Genomic DNA, 17,255 nt, shown 5'->3' on the forward strand with positions numbered 1-17,255 from the left:
AATACTGTTTGAGAGCTTGGGAGTTGTTCACAGGGATGACTTTAAAGGGCAGACCACAAAATACTGTGGACAGTGTGACGCGTTTTCCAAAGGTTTTCAAGCGTAATATATTGTCTGTATGTCTACGGAGATACGTGCACACAGGAAGAGGAGAAAGCTGCTTAGGAGCAAATGTCCGCCTCTCAGGAACCTGAACTTACAGATGATTTTTAAAATTTTCTTTTTTTAAGAAGTTCTTGTCTAAATTTCCCACATTGAAGTTTTTTTTTAGAGTAGGAGGACTTTTTAAAAGAACAATGATACATTTACAAAAATAGCTTGACTAGCTTTTCCTTAGGCCGACTCTTCGAAGGTCTCTGTTTCAAAGGAGAAGGCCATCTTTTGGCTTACCTGCCCCTGGCAGTTGGCTGGAAGTAGTGTTACCTTCAAATCATGGGTCTGGTTATTTTTTAAAAAGGGTTAATGATGACTCTTCTTCCTTAACTTGTCAATAAGAATGAGCAAGCTTCCACAGAAAATGCGTTTTCTTTCATGTATAGGAACTTTGTTTTTTGTTTTGTTTTTTTTTAAGAAAAAAGACTTCTTCAAAGATATTTAGGTAAAGTAACTACTTTGGCAGAGGCGCTTTGCACATTGAAATCAAGCCCAAACAGTGGAAGACGAGGTTCACTCTGAAGTGCCTGCCAGCACAGTGCTGCTTCTGTCAGAGCTGGTTTAGGAGATGTCTGCGTTTAGAGTTTTCCTCAGTTTGTCAATATGGAGAGGGCCAGAAGATTTGGTCCATTTTGATGCTCTGCTCTCGTTTCGTAGACTGAGGATAAGAACCGCCGGTTACAAGAGCGCCTGGAGTTGGCGGAGCAGAAGCTGCAGCAGACCTTGCGGAAAGCGGAGACGCTCCCCGAGGTGGAAGCGGAGCTGGCCCAGAGGGTGGCCGCGCTCTCCAAGGTGCCGCCTTGGGTTCCCTTCTGGGGCCAATGTCGGGATTTTGATCTTGAGATGATTTCCCTGTGTGCCTTGTTTACCTTTTGTTCTTATGTCGGTGCACCTCCGCCCACGAAAGAGCTCAGATTGGTTCTTAGTCTTGCGTTGTCTGAGATTGGACCGCTTTTTAAATGTCCAGTGTGAGCCTCCTCTTTTGTTATCCCTGAACTAATTTCTCTCCAGTTTTGTCAGGTGTGTGCTGTTCATCCCCAGGCTGCTTGATCTAAGAGTCACTGCTGCTTAGAGTTAGTCAGCAACTCAAAGTGTAGGATGGAAGCTTTGTGTAGAAGGATAGACTTGGTCCCAGAAATCAGAAAACACCATTCTCATTTGTTTTACTTTTTCTTTTTTTTTTGCTAAGCAAGAGTCACCCTGAGCTAACGTCTGTTGCCAGTCTTCCCCTTTTTTGTATGTGAGCTGCTGTCACAGCATGGCCACTGGCAGATGAGTGGTATAGGTTTGCTCCTTGGAATTGAACTCGGGCTGCCAAAGCGGAGCACAGCGAACTTAACCACCAGGCCACCAGGGCTAGCCCTGCCATTTTCTTTTAAAGACAATGAAAATAAATTTGTAATAAACAAATTTTTAAACAATTTATTCATTCATCTGTTCAACAAATGTTGACTAGGCGTATGCAAGACACGCGCCCTGCCCTCTCTATCCACAGGTGACTAGGCACCTTCAGAATGATGTTGTAGGTGCTAGAAGCAGGTGGCCCGTACGGGAGGAGGAAGCACGTGATGACAGAGAGCCCAGCCTCCCTGGGCCTAGGGAAGGCTTAGCCTCCAGTGCCCGTGGGAGTCAGCCAGGCAGAGAAGCGGCCCCGGGCCAGGGGGCCTCCTGGCAGAGGCCTGTGTGGGCGCCTCCGTCAGTGGTTTCATGTCGCCTGGTTCGAGCTTAGTGAGCTGCTGGGGAGGGCACCCGTGGGAAAAGGGCAGGACAGGCACAGGCTGCTGCTGGTGAAAACTCGCCTTGGGTGGGTCAGATGCTGTCGAGTGCGCACAGGCCTCCCTCAGAGCAAGTTCATTGCTAACAGCTGTCGCAGAACCGCTTCTCTTCCTTCGTGATCTGTGTTTAAAGTGTCGGTTTCTTCTCTCCCCTGTCATCTCTCCTGTCCCTGGTTGACCTTATAGTCTGACCCTTGGTCTTCTGGAATGTCTGCTGCTAAGGAAGCTAAACTGTTCGAACTTACTTCCCAGCTCAGGAAGGTAGAACGTGTGCATTGCTCTCACTCGCGCTTGCTGCTTCCTGCTTTCCCTGCTGACTAACCAAACGCGGTGTGAGGGTGGGGAGCATACGATCCACTGAAATTGGGCACGGGGTCGGGGAAGCACATTTCTCTCACCACATTTATCACCAACACCAGTCCTGCCTCAGCGTCACCAACGTGAGAGGATTAACCGCTTCCCAGATGAGCACGTGAAGCCACGTAGGCTGTGTCGGGAGATGTAAGGAGACGCTTTCCGTCTCACGTGGTTGACAGTGGTGCACGCAGAGCATGTTCCGCTGGCTGCCGCCGCAGTGGTGTACAGCATGCTGCCAGGGAAGCGGAGGCACTGGTTGAACTTACACTGTGTTTGCTGACAGGCCGAGGAGAGACACGGCAACATTGAGGAGAGGCTGCGCCAGATGGAGGCACAGTTGGAGGAGAAGAATCAAGAGCTGCAGCGGGTACGTGTCCAGGCACAAGGCCGAGCGCCGAGCCCGGTGCGGGGGGACGCGCTCAGGCAGGGGAAAGCGACACCTCGTGATTCCACTTGTCCCGACGCGGACACCGGTCCCTTCTCCATCCTGTCATGTGTGTTTCGTTTGTGGCCTCATGTACGAGTCGTCTGCTGACAGGTGCATCCACCCCGGGGACAGTCATGCCAGCACTGCAGCAGGGGAAGAGCTTGGTGCCCGTAGGCCCTGCAGGGAGGTGGGTCCCCAGCCCGAGGAGGCCGCTTGCTTCTCTGACCAGCCCGTCAGGGGACCTGCTCCAGGCGCCCCTGAAACCTGAGGTGCTGGCCTGGGGTCCCCGTGAAACTTAGAGTGAGGCGTGTTGTCCTAGATGACAGGTCCACTTGCTTAGGATATGGCACTGAAAGCCCAAATTCAGGTCACGGGCCTGACTGTCTCCCAAAGTACCAAAGTATGACTGCAGACACACAGGTGTGTGCAGAGGTGGGTATTGGCGAGGAAGAAGAGACTGTGACTGAGCTGTGAGCTGTGAAGAGAGTGTGCAGTGGAGGCTCGTGTCAGTTGAATCCTGAGAGAGTTTTCCCTGAGGAGTTGGTCAGGTGTCAGTGTGGAGCATCCAGGCAATGGAGCGAGTGGCCGTCCTGCGTCCGGCTGGCACCCAACCTTACGACACCAATTCAAGGCCGTCAGATTTTATTTTCACCAGAAGCCCGTATTCTTGGGCGTGGACCGCAGACTTTCAAACATTCTGACTCCCTTCAGAAGATTGTATCTTAGTCCTCTGCCTGCCCCCCATACGCACAGGCGTAGCTCTTAGGCAGAGATTTTTATCCGTTTGGGGATGCACTTCCTCACTTTCAGAACTGTTGATAGAATTTGGAAGGACCAGTGTTGAGATAGGGGTGCCATTAATAAGTAAGGCAATTCCAAGTAAACGTTTAAGTTGCTTTGCTTTAAAAATATTTGAACACCGGTGCCTTATTGTGTGGTGAGCTGGGTCTCTCCAGATGGTGGTAGCTGCTGTGTTGGGCATGATTCTGAGAGCCTTCTGTTTGATTTGACCGTGACCCATGAGAAAAGGGAGATGCTGGCACCCGTGGTGGTCAGCTGAGGATGCTGAAGCACGGAGGGCTTGACTGTGTTGGTGATTCCCTGTGGGCTGCTCCTCCAGGCAGCGTGGCTTGAGCGCAGGTCTCAGCCCCCGAGCCATGCTGCCCTCTGCCCGGGAGCTGCCCACCGGCCCGGGGGACTCACCCTGACAGGTGCCGCCTGTTAGCCCTTCCTGTCCCCTCCACGTGCCCTTTGTATTTGTTCAGAATAAGGGGTGAAAGCAAGCTTTTTAAGCCATGAAATTGATGATAGTTTTATAAAACACAGACTTAGCAGCTTTATTTTTAAGTTTTAAAATTACTCGTGATTATTTGTAATTTTTCAACATAAACATTCATTACAAAAAATTCAAGTGATGTAGGAGTATAAAGAACAGGTGAAAGTCTCTGTCTCCACTGTTTTTTCCCCAGATGAATTTCTTTACCTTTTGCTTTGTGAGTTGAGTTCATTTTTTCTCCGGAATCCAGACGCAAGCTTCTGTTTACATGGGCAGATTCCTCCACTGGTGTGTGGATAAGCTGATCCCCTTGAAACTCTGCTGTGTCTGGGTGTAAATCTGCTCCTGGAGCCCACCCGACAGTCAGGGATGGGTGACGTTGCTGAGGCCCCGTGAGGGCCTCGTTTAAGGAGCAGTGGACGTTCTCATTAACGCTCTCGCAGACTTGGCCCTGCCTTTCTCTGCGCCTGTGAGGCAGTCCTGGTCATCGTGTAGACGTCCACTGATGGCGGAGGGCCGGAACAGCCCAGGGATGGCGGCACGGGTGACTCCACGGTGGGGGAAACGATCCTGCCTTTGCTCGCAGTGGCCAGGTGTTTGTTTCTCCTGTTCCAGGCAAGGCAGAGAGAGAAGATGAACGAGGAGCATAACAAACGCCTGTCCGACACCGTCGACAAGCTTCTGTCAGAGTCTGATGAGAGGCTCCAGCTTCATCTCAAAGAGAGGATGGCTGCCCTGGAAGACAAGGTGGGATGTCACACACCTCGCCGAAGGTTTCCCATCCTTTACAAAGAGATCGCCCATGTTCTGCTCCCCAGGGATGCTGCATAATGGTGGTTAACAGCCATTACAGGAAGTAGAAATGACTCCGTAAGGAGGAAAAAGTGCCAACTGTTAACCGCTCGCTGAATTAACTTCTCGTTTGTTATGTTCTTGCCCAATTTGTGTGTATGGAAGCTTGTTTACCATTCTTATTCTCTAGAGCAGGAGTTGGCAAACTGTTTCTATAAAGGTCCAGATAGTAAAAATTTTAGGCTTTTACGAATTATGAGTGATTGAGCAAAATAATTTCATGCCTACTAATAATGAGCATGAAAGCAGCCGCTGATGACATGTGAGTGAGTGACTGTGTTCCAGTAGAACTTTGTTGACAGGGACAGGCCCTCGCTTGCCAGCCCCTGCACTGGAATCTTTTGCTGGGCCCAGCCCTCACCCCTTCGTTGCTCCTGCGTCGGAAGTTAATTTCTGTCTCGTTTATAAACATAACGGTGTAGGAGAATGGTGTAAAATAAAGGCTTGGATCAACTGAAAGTGTTCCAGCTCCTCCCTCTCTCCCTCCATTCGGTTTGGAAAACGTCTGAGCAGGACTCATGCTCCTCTCATCATGGGGACACTTCAGCCATCCCCAGGGTGAAGGAGAGCCCTAGAATTTGTCAGAGAAGCTCTCATGGGCGACAGTTGCATTGGGCCTTGGCACGACCTGTCCCGACTACACGGGTGTCCCTAAAGATAACGGCCAGAGCCTGCCCTGAGGTGGGCACCGTGGTCACGCTCATTCGAGAGAGACCAGTGGTCATTACTAATGACGTGACGTTCCTGTTGCACAGAGCCCGTCAGGAAAGGCGTTATCAGAGACCACACAGGGCGCTTCCCCCTTTCCTCCTTGATCAGTGGGCCAACCTTAAGGGCAGAATACTTTTACCTTAGATTTAAACTGTACGTTTGAAACTTATGTCAGGTTTCCCAAGTGACCGATGAATTGTAAAATCTAAAAGCTACTATAAACCAGTTTAACGGATGCAGATAGGCCTACACTATGGGCTTGACATGCTTACTTAGAAAAATCCATCACGGAGGTAGTAGGTTCTGTATTTACAAATTATCATGAGAAGTTGCGATGGTCTCACTGTTGCATTTCACTCTAATACTGCTCATGAGTACGTTCACGTGGCCCCTTTTCCGTGGTACTTTATTGTCTTAGACAGAAATGTAGCCATACTATTATGTGGAACGTTTTCAAGAATCAACACTAAAGGACTCTTCATCTTTTGCAGAATTCTCTATTACGAGAAGTTGAAAATGCAAAAAAGCAGTTAGAAGAAACGCAACATGATAAGGTACTTAAATGTCTAAATCATTGAGAAATCCGTGAATTGAGCGAGTTCACTGTTGCTATAACTACTACAGACGTTGGGTGAAGTGGGGTCAAACTTTCCTGCTGTAAGATTTATGGCACTCCTAGAGTTGTGCGTGAATGCGTTTGTGTTGGCGGTGGATGTTAAGTCTGGCAGCGGGTAGGGATCAGAGTTCTGAGTCCTTTCTGGGTTCATTTGGAAGCTAAAACCTTAGCACAAACCTGTCCTCTAGAACTGTGCTGTGCAACAGAAATGTAATGGGAGCCACATGTATAATCTAAAATTTTCTAGTAGCCACATTTAAAAGTGTAATGTGAAATTAGTTTTACTTAACCTGATAGAGTCAAATGTTATTTTATCATGTCATTAATATAAAAGCTAATGAGCTGCTTTACATTCATTTTTTCATAGTGGGTCTTTGAAACCCGCTGTGTGCTTTATAGTTACAGGACATCTCAGTTTGGACCAGCCCCATTCAGGTGCTCAATGGCCACGTGTGGCGAGTGGCTGCTGTATGGGACAGCATAGATCTAGAAGGTTATAGGTGACTTAAAAAGTTTTTTGTCAGTTTTCCTTACTGTTTTGACGTGTACAGAAATGAGATTGGACGTACAAATGAACAAATGATTCATGAATGAATGAATGTGTGCTCGATGTGAGACAAAGACAATACAGAAAGGAAAAAGACAACACAGGGAAGTCTGTGCAGTAGAAGGTGAGTATTGTTCGCCTCTCCCACCCCAAATCTCTCTACAGAATTAATAATTGTTAATGACTCGGTGTTTCGCCTCTAAAAACTTCTCTTTGACTAAGACATGACTTTTTATGCATCAGGGTTTATAAAGCTAATTTGGTGGTCTGAGTGTTTATGTTTACTATAGGACTCTCGGAGAAAACGTTCTCAGAACTAAAATACTTGATATTTATAACTGCTAATTTAACCTATTATGGTTATGTTCAACATTTGATGCAAATAATTTTAAATCCTGAAGGAGACAGCTGCAGTATGTATCATTTGCTGTTTTGTAGGATCAGCTCGCACTGGACATCGAAGCCTTGAGGGCTGAGCTGGACCAAGCGAGGCTGAGAGGGGCGTCCCTTCACCACGGGTACGGCACTCACGCGTTCACAGACGTGCTCCAGCACCTGCTGTGTGTGTACGGGGCGCTCACAGACGTGCTCTGGCATCTGCCGTGTGTGTACAGGCCACTCACGTGCTCACAGACCTGCTCTGGCACCTGCCGTGTGTGTACAGGCCACTCATGCGCTCACAGACACTCTCCAGCACCTGCCGTGTGTGTACAGGGTGCTCGCACACTCACAGACGCAACCAGCACCTGCTGTGTGTGTACAGGGCGCTCTCACCCTCACAGACACTCTCCAGCACCTGCTGTGTGTGTCCGGGGTGCTCACAGACATGCTCCGGCATCTGCCATGTGTGTACAGGGCACTCATGCGCTCACAGACACGCTCCAGCACCTGCCCTGTGTGTACAGGGTGTTCGCACACTCACAGACACATTCCAGCCCCTGCTGTGTGTGTACAGGGCGCTCACAGACATGCTCCGGCACCTGCCATGTATGTACAGGGCGCTCACGTGCTCAGAGATGCACTCTGGCACATGCCATGTGTGTACAGGGCGCTCACACGCTCACAGACGCACTCCAGCACCTGCCATGTCTGTACAGGGCACTCATATGCTCACAGACCCACTCCGGCACCTGCCATGTGTGTACAGGGCACTCATATGCTCACAGACGCACTCCAGCGCTTGCCGTGTGTGTACAGGGCACTCACATGCTCACAGAGGCACTCCAGCACCTGCCGTGTCTGTACAGGGCACTCACACCCTCACAGACGCACTCCAGCACCTGCCGTGTGTGTACAGGGCGCTCACATGCTCACAGGCGCACTCTGGCACGTGCCATACGTGTACAGGGTGCTCACGTGCTCACAGACACGCTCCAGCACCTGCTGTGTGTGTACGGGGAGCTCACGCACTCACAGACACACTCCAGCCCCTGCCGTGTGTGTACAGGAACACATGCAGGCCACAGGGGCAGCCAACTGAACACACTGCCTGGCCTGAGCTCAGGGAGCCTGGAGCTTCGGAGCAGGCCGGAGGGCAGAGGACAGCATCATCCTGAAGGTTAGGTTCTGGTACCTTGGAGGTTCCCGTCACATCCTTGACTCAACTCAGAACCGCAGGAGGAGGTGGGGCTGGGGACGATTGATTAGTGTCGGGCATATGAGTCTGAGGCACCCGCCAGAGTGTGGGCGTGATGGTGTCGGGATCGGAGGACAGAGCCCAGGGTGCCAGAGGAAGCCCCGTCCACCTGGGAGTGACGGTCGCATCCTCGAGGTGAAAGAGAAGGCCGCGGAGAGCCTGCGCTGCTGGAGCGGGAGGATGCCCTGACGTTCGCGTGTCTGGTGCGGCGCTTGGAGTCTGTATGTTTTGAAGAGGCTGAGAGTTAACGGCGTGGCGCTCGCAGATCTTTCGAGGCGTGACCGGGCCGGCTGCTGCGGGAGTGAGCCCCCTGGCTCGGCGTGAATCTACCAAGTTGCCCAGCATCCTGAGTTTTTCTTCCTCATCGTGGTAGAGGCGGTAATTCTCATTTAGGTGATTTACTTCTTTGTAGAAAATGGTCATCAAGTGAGAGTTACGCTTTAGCAAAAGTTATCGAAGCGCTTACCTGGTGGCAGTGACTGAAACACAGGAGACGGGCCCCTGCCTCCAACACGACTCAGGAGGAAGCTCCGAACCTCTGCAGGTGTTCCGGCATTTGCCAAGTTAGGACATCCTGAAGGTTTAGGGTATCTTGCGGCTGTCCCTGCCTAACCCACTCCTAGAAACTAGAGGAGAAATCAGCGAGGACAGAGAGGCAGAGCCAGAAGCTTCCCCTGACGCCGAACCCGCTGGAAGGTGGAGTTTCGAGGAGGAGAGTGTGCGCTTCAGAGAGCGAGGTGCAGAGGAGGACCAGTGCAGGGAACAGGCACTTGCTTTCTGCTTCAGGTCCTCGCTGGTGGAAGGCTCGTGTCATTAGAGCGCTGCAGGCGGACCTGCTGCTCGGGATTGCAGGCGTGTGTGCGAGGAGGCTCTCACAGGCACGTGGGTGAAGAGGAAGTGGACACGCGTGTGTGACTCTTGTGGAAGTCGAGTCCTGAAGGGAAGGGAGCCGGTGTAGGAGCTTGAGGGGGTGGCAGAGCTGGGGGCAGTTTTTCCGATGGAGACGTCTTGACATGTTTGCCGGTCCCAGGTGTGATGTTAGAGGTGAAAGACAAGGAGAGAAAGGAGCTCTTTGCTCTGGTAGTGCAGAGGTGGCAGGAGGGGATGGCCAAGGTCACCTGGGGCGGAGTGGTCTGAAGACAGTGGGCAGGAGAGGCTGCATGCGGAGGGAAGGGCTTTGTTTCCGGGAGGCAAGGCTAGAGGCTGCATGTCAAGTGGCCTAGAAGAGAGGTGGTTGGGAGCTGTAGAAACGGGGGGAAGACCAATCACAGTAGGCGTGGAAGGGCCTTGGGTGGACTGAGGAGAAGGGGTCTGGCAGGCAGGGCAGGCTCAGCTCATTTGGTGTGACTCCACGGTGAGATCGGTCATCTTGTTTTTGTGATCTTCTCCATGAGAAAAGGTAGTCTAGCTTGAGGAGTGGAAAAGCACGGTGATGGGTGGCCTTCCATAAACAGATTGGCCATATAGAAGAGAGGCTTCAGCAAGTGATCAGCTGCAGGGTGGTGGCGGGTCGGGAGGCAGGTAAGCCTGGGAAGGGGTGTCAGAATCGGGAAGCATTTGTGCTTCCCGAACCATCCAGAGGTACACGCAGGATTTCAGGTGCATCGCTTTCATCTGCCGTTGAACCGTCTCACGGCCCCAGAGCAGTTGGGCTGGAAGTCACCCTGAGGGAGAGTGAGAGTGTCGTGAGGAGTAAGGGGTAGAGGAAGTAGGGCTGGGTGTGCTCCAAGGGGAATTCCAGACTTGGAGATCTTCGAACAGGCAGTAAATCTCGTGTAACGCTACAAGAAGGTATTTCTTTAAAAAGTTGTCGAGAGGTGTGTACCAAAAGTAGATGAGTTGGCATGTCACCCTGGCCCTGTCCACGATCGGGTGGGGAGGCTCGAGGGGTCCCCTGTCTAACTGGCTTTAATCAGATGAATGGACTCTGTCTTCTCAGATCGTAAGGCCTCCTGAAAATGAAGGCAGCCAGCCTTCTTTCCGGAGAACAGGGAGGCCCTCGGTGGCGGGCCAGGACTGAGGTGTGGCTGGGGTGCCCACGGTCACGGCTGAGCGCTGGGCTGGGCTGCGCCCTCCTCGCCTCCGCTCACCAGTTCCTCCCCAGGGCCTCTCCTAGTGACTCTCTTGAGCGTCTCCCTCGCGGGTGCTCAGGGCCCCAGTCACTGGTTCAGGGGACTGTTTTAGCCGGGCGTGTTGATTGTCTGTCAGTCTGATTGCACGCAGTCTCTGCTTTTGGTTCGGAATCCTCAAAGCGTCCTGCCCAGCCCGGTTCATACCAGCCCGAGCTGTGGTCAGAAGGGCTTCTGCAGCCGCTCCCTCCGAGGGGCCTGTGGGAGCGCTTCAGACAGTGCCACGCAGAGAGAGGAGTGTCGGTGTCCACCAGCCTCACACTGCGGAGCCTGGCACAAATGGGAGAGTGACCGTGGAAGGCCGCAGGTCGGGGTGCGGGTGCTTCCTGGTGGGTCGAGGAGAAGGTCGAGCAGAGGCAGGGCTGAGCACCCCTCTGCGGGCCCTGACATGGGTGACGGATGCCTCTTCCACGGCCCAGACAGCTGGACCCCATCCTCTCATCTCCAGGTCTGCAGTGGCAGCATTGGCTTTCCTAGGTATGGAGTGTCCCCGCTGGCGGGGCTGAAAGGCTCAACGCTGGCGGGAGCGAGGACAGAGGTGCCCTCCTTGGAGTCCTTTTTCTGTGAAATTACGTGTTTTCCAAATTGACAGCTTCTGGCTTGACTAACAAACTTAGTTCGCTTTTCTTATCTAATAATGACCTTTTGTTTTCCATATTTCAGCCGACCCCACTTGGGCAGTGTCTCGGATTTCAGGTTCCCTGTGGCAGACGGTCCCGCAGACGCCTCCAGCAGCAGCGCGGTGTTGCGGCGCCCCCAGAAAGGCCGCGTGGCAGCCCTGCGGGATGAGCCGTCGTCCAAGGCAAGGGCCTCCGTCCTCGCCGCCCGCGAGCTGCCGGCCCTCGGGCGTGTCTCCTGCTCGTCCCGTGACTTTGAGACTTTGGGGATTCCAATGGTCATAGGTCGCCTTCTCTCTTCCCCTCCCCCCATTTTCCTTTTTCTGGCTAAGAGTTTCGTTTTAGGCATGCTTTTTTCTGAAGAACAAGTTCTGATAGAATATGACCTACTCTTAAGTGCAACGTAATGTAATTAGTACGGTTTGGAAGCAGCGATAAGCGTGAATGAATGCGTGTATCCGTCATCTTTTAGTGAGAAGAATTCACATCGGGAAGTTTAAATACCTTCCTACTTGTGTCTGTTTAACAGCACGTCTTTATCTACTTCTGCGTATTTTTATTTACAGCACCCGTATTCAGTGCACACCTGGTTTGGGCCAGGCGTCATTATAGACTAGGGCTCCAGCAGTGAATACAGGCAGAGAAGATGCCCGCACCGCCAGGGCGCACGTTCTAGTGAGGAGCCAGCGTGCGTGAGAAGTACAGTACGGGCCGTGTGTCAGTTTCCTCTCACTGCGGTCACAGGCTGCTGCGAGCTCAGTGGCCTAAAGCAAGGAGCACTTAGAGTTCACAGGTTCCGTGGGCTCGGGGCTGTGAGCAGGACGGTTCGGGCTCAGTTCTCCTGAGGTTGCAGCCGTCCGGATTCTCGCCTGGGGCTGAAGAGTGCACTTCCAGGCTCACTCGCCTGGCTCTGCCTGGCCCCTCTCTGGGGGCTGCTTGAGTGTCCTGGAAAGGTGCCCGCCAGCTTTGCTCCGGGCTCATTCTGAGAGAGAGCCAGGAGAAAGCCCCAGAGCCTCTGAGGCCCTGGTCTGGAGGCAGCACGCCTTCACCTGGGCTGCACTCGGTGCGTTAGAGTGAGTTAGCGAGTCCTGCCCTCACTGTGGGCCAAGGGAGGAGTGTTAGAGAAGTGTGGACGTATATTTAAACCACCACAGGGTTTCCGATGGTCATAAGCAGGGAAAGGAAACCCGGGGTACCCTGAGCTGTAGGAGGGGAATGATAGTTTTAAGTAGGGTAGCCAGCGAGGTCTCACAGGGACGGTGACATTTGAGCCAAGGAAGGGAAGGACCCATTTGGAGATATTAGAAGGTCATGCCAACACGATGTGCTGATGGGTTGAATATAGAGTATGAGACAAAGAGGCGAGTGAGGCCCCCGAGGGCCCGTGCTTGAGCAGCTGGAGGCTGGAGGCTGTCTCCTGCGATGAGGAAGACTGCGGGGCAGGGGAGACGAGTGGAGCCTGGCCCTGATCAGGTCGACAGCCCTATCTGCTGTCCAGGTGGACGTGTCAGGTAGGCAGTTGGATATTCTGGCCTGGAACCCAAGAGAGAAGTCTGGACTAGAGATAAAGATGTGGGGGTCATGACCATACAGATGGTGTTTAAAGGTGTAAGATGAGATCAAGTCCAAAGTGGGTGCCTGTTGATAGAGAGGAGCTTCCAGGATAGAGCCGTGGGCCCCTCCAAAATTGAGAGGTTGGGGAGACTGAGAAAGGACCGGCAGGAGACTAAAGAGTGACAAGGAGGTAGGCAGAAACCCTGGACAACGGGGCCTGCAGCCGAGTGAGCGAGATGCTCAGGGAAGAGGGAAGAGCAGCAGGCCTGGGCCAGACGAGAGGGCGGTGGAGGTCAGTGGCGGACTTCTTAAGGTGGGCGCTTTGATCCTGGAGCAGCTCTGTGGGAGGGGAGGTGAGCAGGAGGAGAGGAGGTGGAGGCAGAGTCGAGGCGGCTCTGGAGACCTTTTACGCATCGGGACGAAGTGCAGTGGTGGCTGGAAAGAGACGTGGCATCCAGGTTCCGTGGTTCTGGTGTGTTATCTGAAGGAGGGAGAAGGGCGCAAACCTTCTCAGGCTGATGGGTGTGGGCCAGTAGAGAATCGATTACCCCGAGAGAGGGAGGGAGCACAGCAGGCGAGCCTGGAGTCAGCCAGAGGGGGTGCGCCTCGTGCCCAGAGGTGGGGCTGGCCTGGGTGGGGGCCCAGGTACCTGGCCGCGACCTCAGATCTTGGGAGGGGAGGTGGAGTGCATGGGTAAAGGCCCGGGGGACGGGGAGATAAGCCAGCAGGGCATCTCAAGTCTTGTGGTTGCTCTAATGTCGTGTCAGTGAAGTGGGAGGCAGGGCCCTGGGCTCAGTGAGGACGGGAGAGGAAGAGATGGAGGCTTCGAGAGAGGGGCTGAGACAGCCGCACGGGATGGGTCACGTGGCCCCGGCGCGCATGCCTTCTCTGTGCGCGTTCTGATTGCACACGGTACCCCTCCATCACGCGAGACAGGAGTTGGCTCGGCACAGAGGAGCCTTTTCTCCGAGAGCCTCAGTTCTCTAGAGACCGTGGTCCGCCAGCTCGCTCTTCCCTGGGTGTTGAGACGAGTGCATCCGACGGCTGCCCTGCTGTCTCCTTCTGCCCCTGCCTGCTGCTGTCTGTGCTCGTTCACACCGGGCTCAGAAGAGGGAGGATTGGGGAACTCCAGTGAGGTGTGTTACTCGATAACACTAGTACAGTGGTGTGGCAACTGCAGTGAACACAGCTGCCGTGGATGTAGTGAACTTTTTACTTCCCATTAGCGTGGCTGATCGTGCCATGTTTTTGTGTGTGTGGTTTTTGTTTTTGTTTTTGCTGAGGAAGATTAGCCCTGAGCTAACGTCTGTGCCGGTCTTCCTCTGTTTTATATGTGGTTCGCTGCTACAGCGTGGCCAACTAGCAGTGTAGGTCCAAACCCGTGGATTCAGGCCACCGAGGCAGAGTGCACTGAACTTAACCACTATGCCACAGGGCCGGCCCCCCCATGGTGTATTTTTCTAATTTTCAGTTTTTGTTTGCACTCGGTCTTGTCACCATTGTGAATAACGTCATGGAAATGCCTTGTGTCCACAGTGAGATGTGACTGTTACCAGGCAGTCTAAGTAATCGACTGTCCTGCCCCTGAAGTACTGCCTGCTTAATACGTGTCAGCAACTTACAAGCATGGCCTATTTTTCCAAAATCTTTTGGGCTTCTATTTAAAAGATATTTAAGTTTCTGCTAGGTTTACTGTAAGTTGCTGTAACTTGGTTGTTATTTTCCATCTTTGCTGAGATTTGATTTTCTTGTTTCTAGGTACAGACTCTTAATGAACAGGATTGGGAACGTGCCCAACAAGCGAGTGTCCTGGCCAACGTGGCGCAGGCCTTCGAGAGTGATGTGGACGCGTCCGACGGCGAAGACGACAGGGACACCATCTTCAGCCCAGCTGGCCTCTTGTCCCCCAGTGGGCAGGCCGATGCCCAGACGCTGGCCATGATGCTTCAGGAGCAGCTGGACGCCATCAACAAGGAGATCAGGTACGTGGGCTTGTGCATAGCACCACAGACACCATGCATGTCTCTAAAGAATTGTATACTACCTAGGACAGTCTGGAAGAAATACTGTGGACGTATTCTACACGTCCCATGATAGTAAAACTTAGTTCAATCCTGTTTGAATAGTTTTAAGTTCTGAGGTTGCCCTTGATTGGAAAGTTCAGTTGACCGGGCGTTCTCGCCACAGTTGTGGTGTGGGTACACTTGTGTAAGATCTTGCAGAAGGGTGAAAGGGGTTCGGTCCGTTCCCCCACGAGCCGATGACACAGCTGGAGAGCGTTGCCGGGGAGCTCAGTGTCCACCTGTGCCACTCTGGATCCCAGGCCGGGTTCCAGAGACGGGCGGGGTGCAGAGAGCTGAGCGCACATCGGAGGAGGCCTCCCTGCTCCGAAGTGCAGAGGGGAGCTGTGGTGTGGGGCAGGGCACCATGGAGAGCCAGGAGGAGGTGGACTGGCCTGGCGCCCTTGTGGGTAAGAAGCAGGACTCTTTTCACGGGCAGTGCCAGGTGGTGGGTGACTTACGAGGAGAAACGCCAGAGTTCAGTCCACTGGCAAGCGAAGGTGAAACATGCAGTAGGAAGCGGGAGGGAGAGTTTCCTGCCCCCCTCCAGCCTGAGTGTCCCCCAACTCTGAACCCTGCGGGGGGCAGGGAGCTGGGGCAGCGTCCACCTGCCGCTTGTGCCTCCTCCAGCGCTGAGGAGGGCCCTCTTGTGTGTCTTTCAGAGCCTCACGTTTTCAGGTGTGTCACCCAACCACCTGGAACAGAAAGCCGAGGTTTTCAGATTGGCAAATTCCCACTCCTACTTGCGTTTTCCTCTATTAAACTAATAGAATGTGAAAATTGGTTCATTACAAGACAGTGGTCAGGGACAGGCCCCATGGCCGAGTGGTTAAGTTCACGCGCTCCGCTTTGGCGGCCCTGGATTTCACCAATTTGGATCCTGGGTGCTGACACAGCACCGCTCTTCAGGCCATGTTGAGGCGGCATCCCACATAGCACAACCAGAGGCACTCACAACTAGAATCCAGCACTATGTACTGGGGGCTTTGGGGAGAAGAAGAAGAAAGAAGGCGACGATTGGCAACAGTTGTTAGCTCAGGCGCCAATCTTTAAAAAAAAAAAAAAGACAGTGGTCAAAGGATGGTTTGAATCTTAACCTTGTCAGTGTTTCAGAGGTGTTTTCTTTCGAAAGCCTCTTAGCAGTTATAACAGTAAATTTACACGACAAAGGGCCGACTGTGGGGTGCAATCCAAAGACTTGCCTGTCCGAGGGGGTGCTGTCCCCGTGGCCGAGTGGTTAAGTTCCTGAGCTCCGCTGCAGGCGGCCCGGTGTTTCGTTGGTTCGGATCCTGGGCGCAGACATGGCACTGCTCATCAAGCCAAAGACTTGCCCGTCCGAGGGGAGATTAAGAGGCCTTAGGTCTGGGTGCAGGGTGACAGGGAGCCCAAGATCTGCCCTGTCAGGCCTGAGGCAGCCGTGGTCCGGTCCTGCATGCACACAGAGACCAGCCGTGTGCCGGTGACCCTGCGGGAGGTCCGGGCAGAGTTGCTGCCAACATTTTGTTCTTGTCAAGCTGACACAGACGCCAAGTGCCGGTTCCTGCGCAGAGCCTGCAGGAGGGAAGGAGGGGCAGAACTAACTCCAGGGAGAGCTGTAGGCTCTGCAAGGAAGGGGTGTGCGGCCTGCAGTCTGCCTCCCTAAACCACGGTTCGTGTGCTGTGTTCAACCCCGCAGAGCCCGGAAGACTGCCTTTCCCCATCGCTGTGGGAAACGCGAAAGGATTATAAACGTCAGCTTTTATTTTTCACAGTGTATTGCTAAGTAAAATGGGTTCTTCTTTATGTAGCAAGTTGACCTGATATAAATGGTAAATTCTGTCCACTGCCTTGGTATCAGTAACAGAAAGTACTTTCAGAATATATAAGTAGAACTTTAATTGGACAGGTTACTGCAAGGTTACTACTAATTTAATATTAGAGTAATGATTTGCATAGTCAAATATTAAAACTGCTGTTTAAGCATCCACTATACATTAGGAGAGAAGAGCTTTAATTATGAATTTCCAAATTAATGCAGCATGGTTGACGTGAATTCATTCAGATGAGGCTGGTGGAGAATTCTGTCAAATAATACAAACAAAATACTTTTGTTCGAACTCAACCTTTAAAAAAAAAAAATCAATGTTTTCGTCTAGTCTAGAGACTTAAGTGTTTGGAAACTCCTGATTGCTTTGTAAATTGATTTTTTGATTATATCAGAGTTCCCAGTTTCCAGTCAAAAAAACCGATAGGTAAATGTGCAGCTGTGCCCTGAGAAGTGGGAATGTCGGAGCTGTAAAATTCAAACATCTCGTTGTGTAGTAAGAGAGTTGCCAACTAGCCCCTCCAGACTTGTGGGGTACGTAAATAAAATCAAACGCGAGTGATCAGAGATAGTTGGTAAGACTCAGTGGAAGGTGTACTTTGTGCTGTTCCGAAGCCGAGTGTGTTAAAGAGAGAAAAAGTAGAACGTTTTTGCTGAAGTGTTAATTGTTGGAGCAACCGTCATTGGAGTTTCCTTACAGTAATGCAAGCACCGATTTTTTCATCTGAACCCGTTAATCTG

At 52.3% G+C, this 17,255-nt stretch overlaps 1 protein-coding gene across 21 annotated transcripts in view; it reads left to right on the top strand.

Moving 5' to 3' along the window:
* The window catches only part of PPFIA1 (PTPRF interacting protein alpha 1), a 112,459-nt gene that overhangs the window by 56,078 nt on the left and 39,126 nt on the right, over positions 1–17,255 (top strand). For 15 of the 21 annotated variants that reach the window (XR_011424046.1, XR_011424047.1, XR_011424048.1 and 12 more), the window contains 8 exons: positions 811–945; positions 2,115–2,189; positions 2,569–2,652; positions 4,604–4,735; positions 6,043–6,105; positions 7,153–7,232; positions 11,143–11,281; positions 14,409–14,632. Coding sequence is in view for 15 of the 21 variants with exons in the window: in XM_070229959.1 (XP_070086060.1) it covers positions 811–945; positions 2,115–2,189; positions 2,569–2,652; positions 4,604–4,735; positions 6,043–6,105; positions 7,153–7,232; positions 11,143–11,281; positions 14,409–14,632 (932 nt within the window). In the remaining 6 variants the exon portion in view is untranslated. The remainder of the gene's footprint in view (positions 1–810; positions 946–2,114; positions 2,190–2,568; positions 2,653–4,603; positions 4,736–6,042; positions 6,106–7,152; positions 7,233–11,142; positions 11,282–14,408; positions 14,633–17,255) is intronic. The other 6 variants (XM_070229967.1, XM_070229968.1, XM_070229969.1 and 3 more) reach the window with 1 other exon arrangement.

The sequence above is a fragment of the Equus caballus genome, chromosome 12 (assembly GCF_041296265.1).
Source record: "Equus caballus isolate H_3958 breed thoroughbred chromosome 12, TB-T2T, whole genome shotgun sequence".
NCBI classification, from domain to species: domain Eukaryota; kingdom Metazoa; phylum Chordata; class Mammalia; order Perissodactyla; family Equidae; genus Equus; species Equus caballus.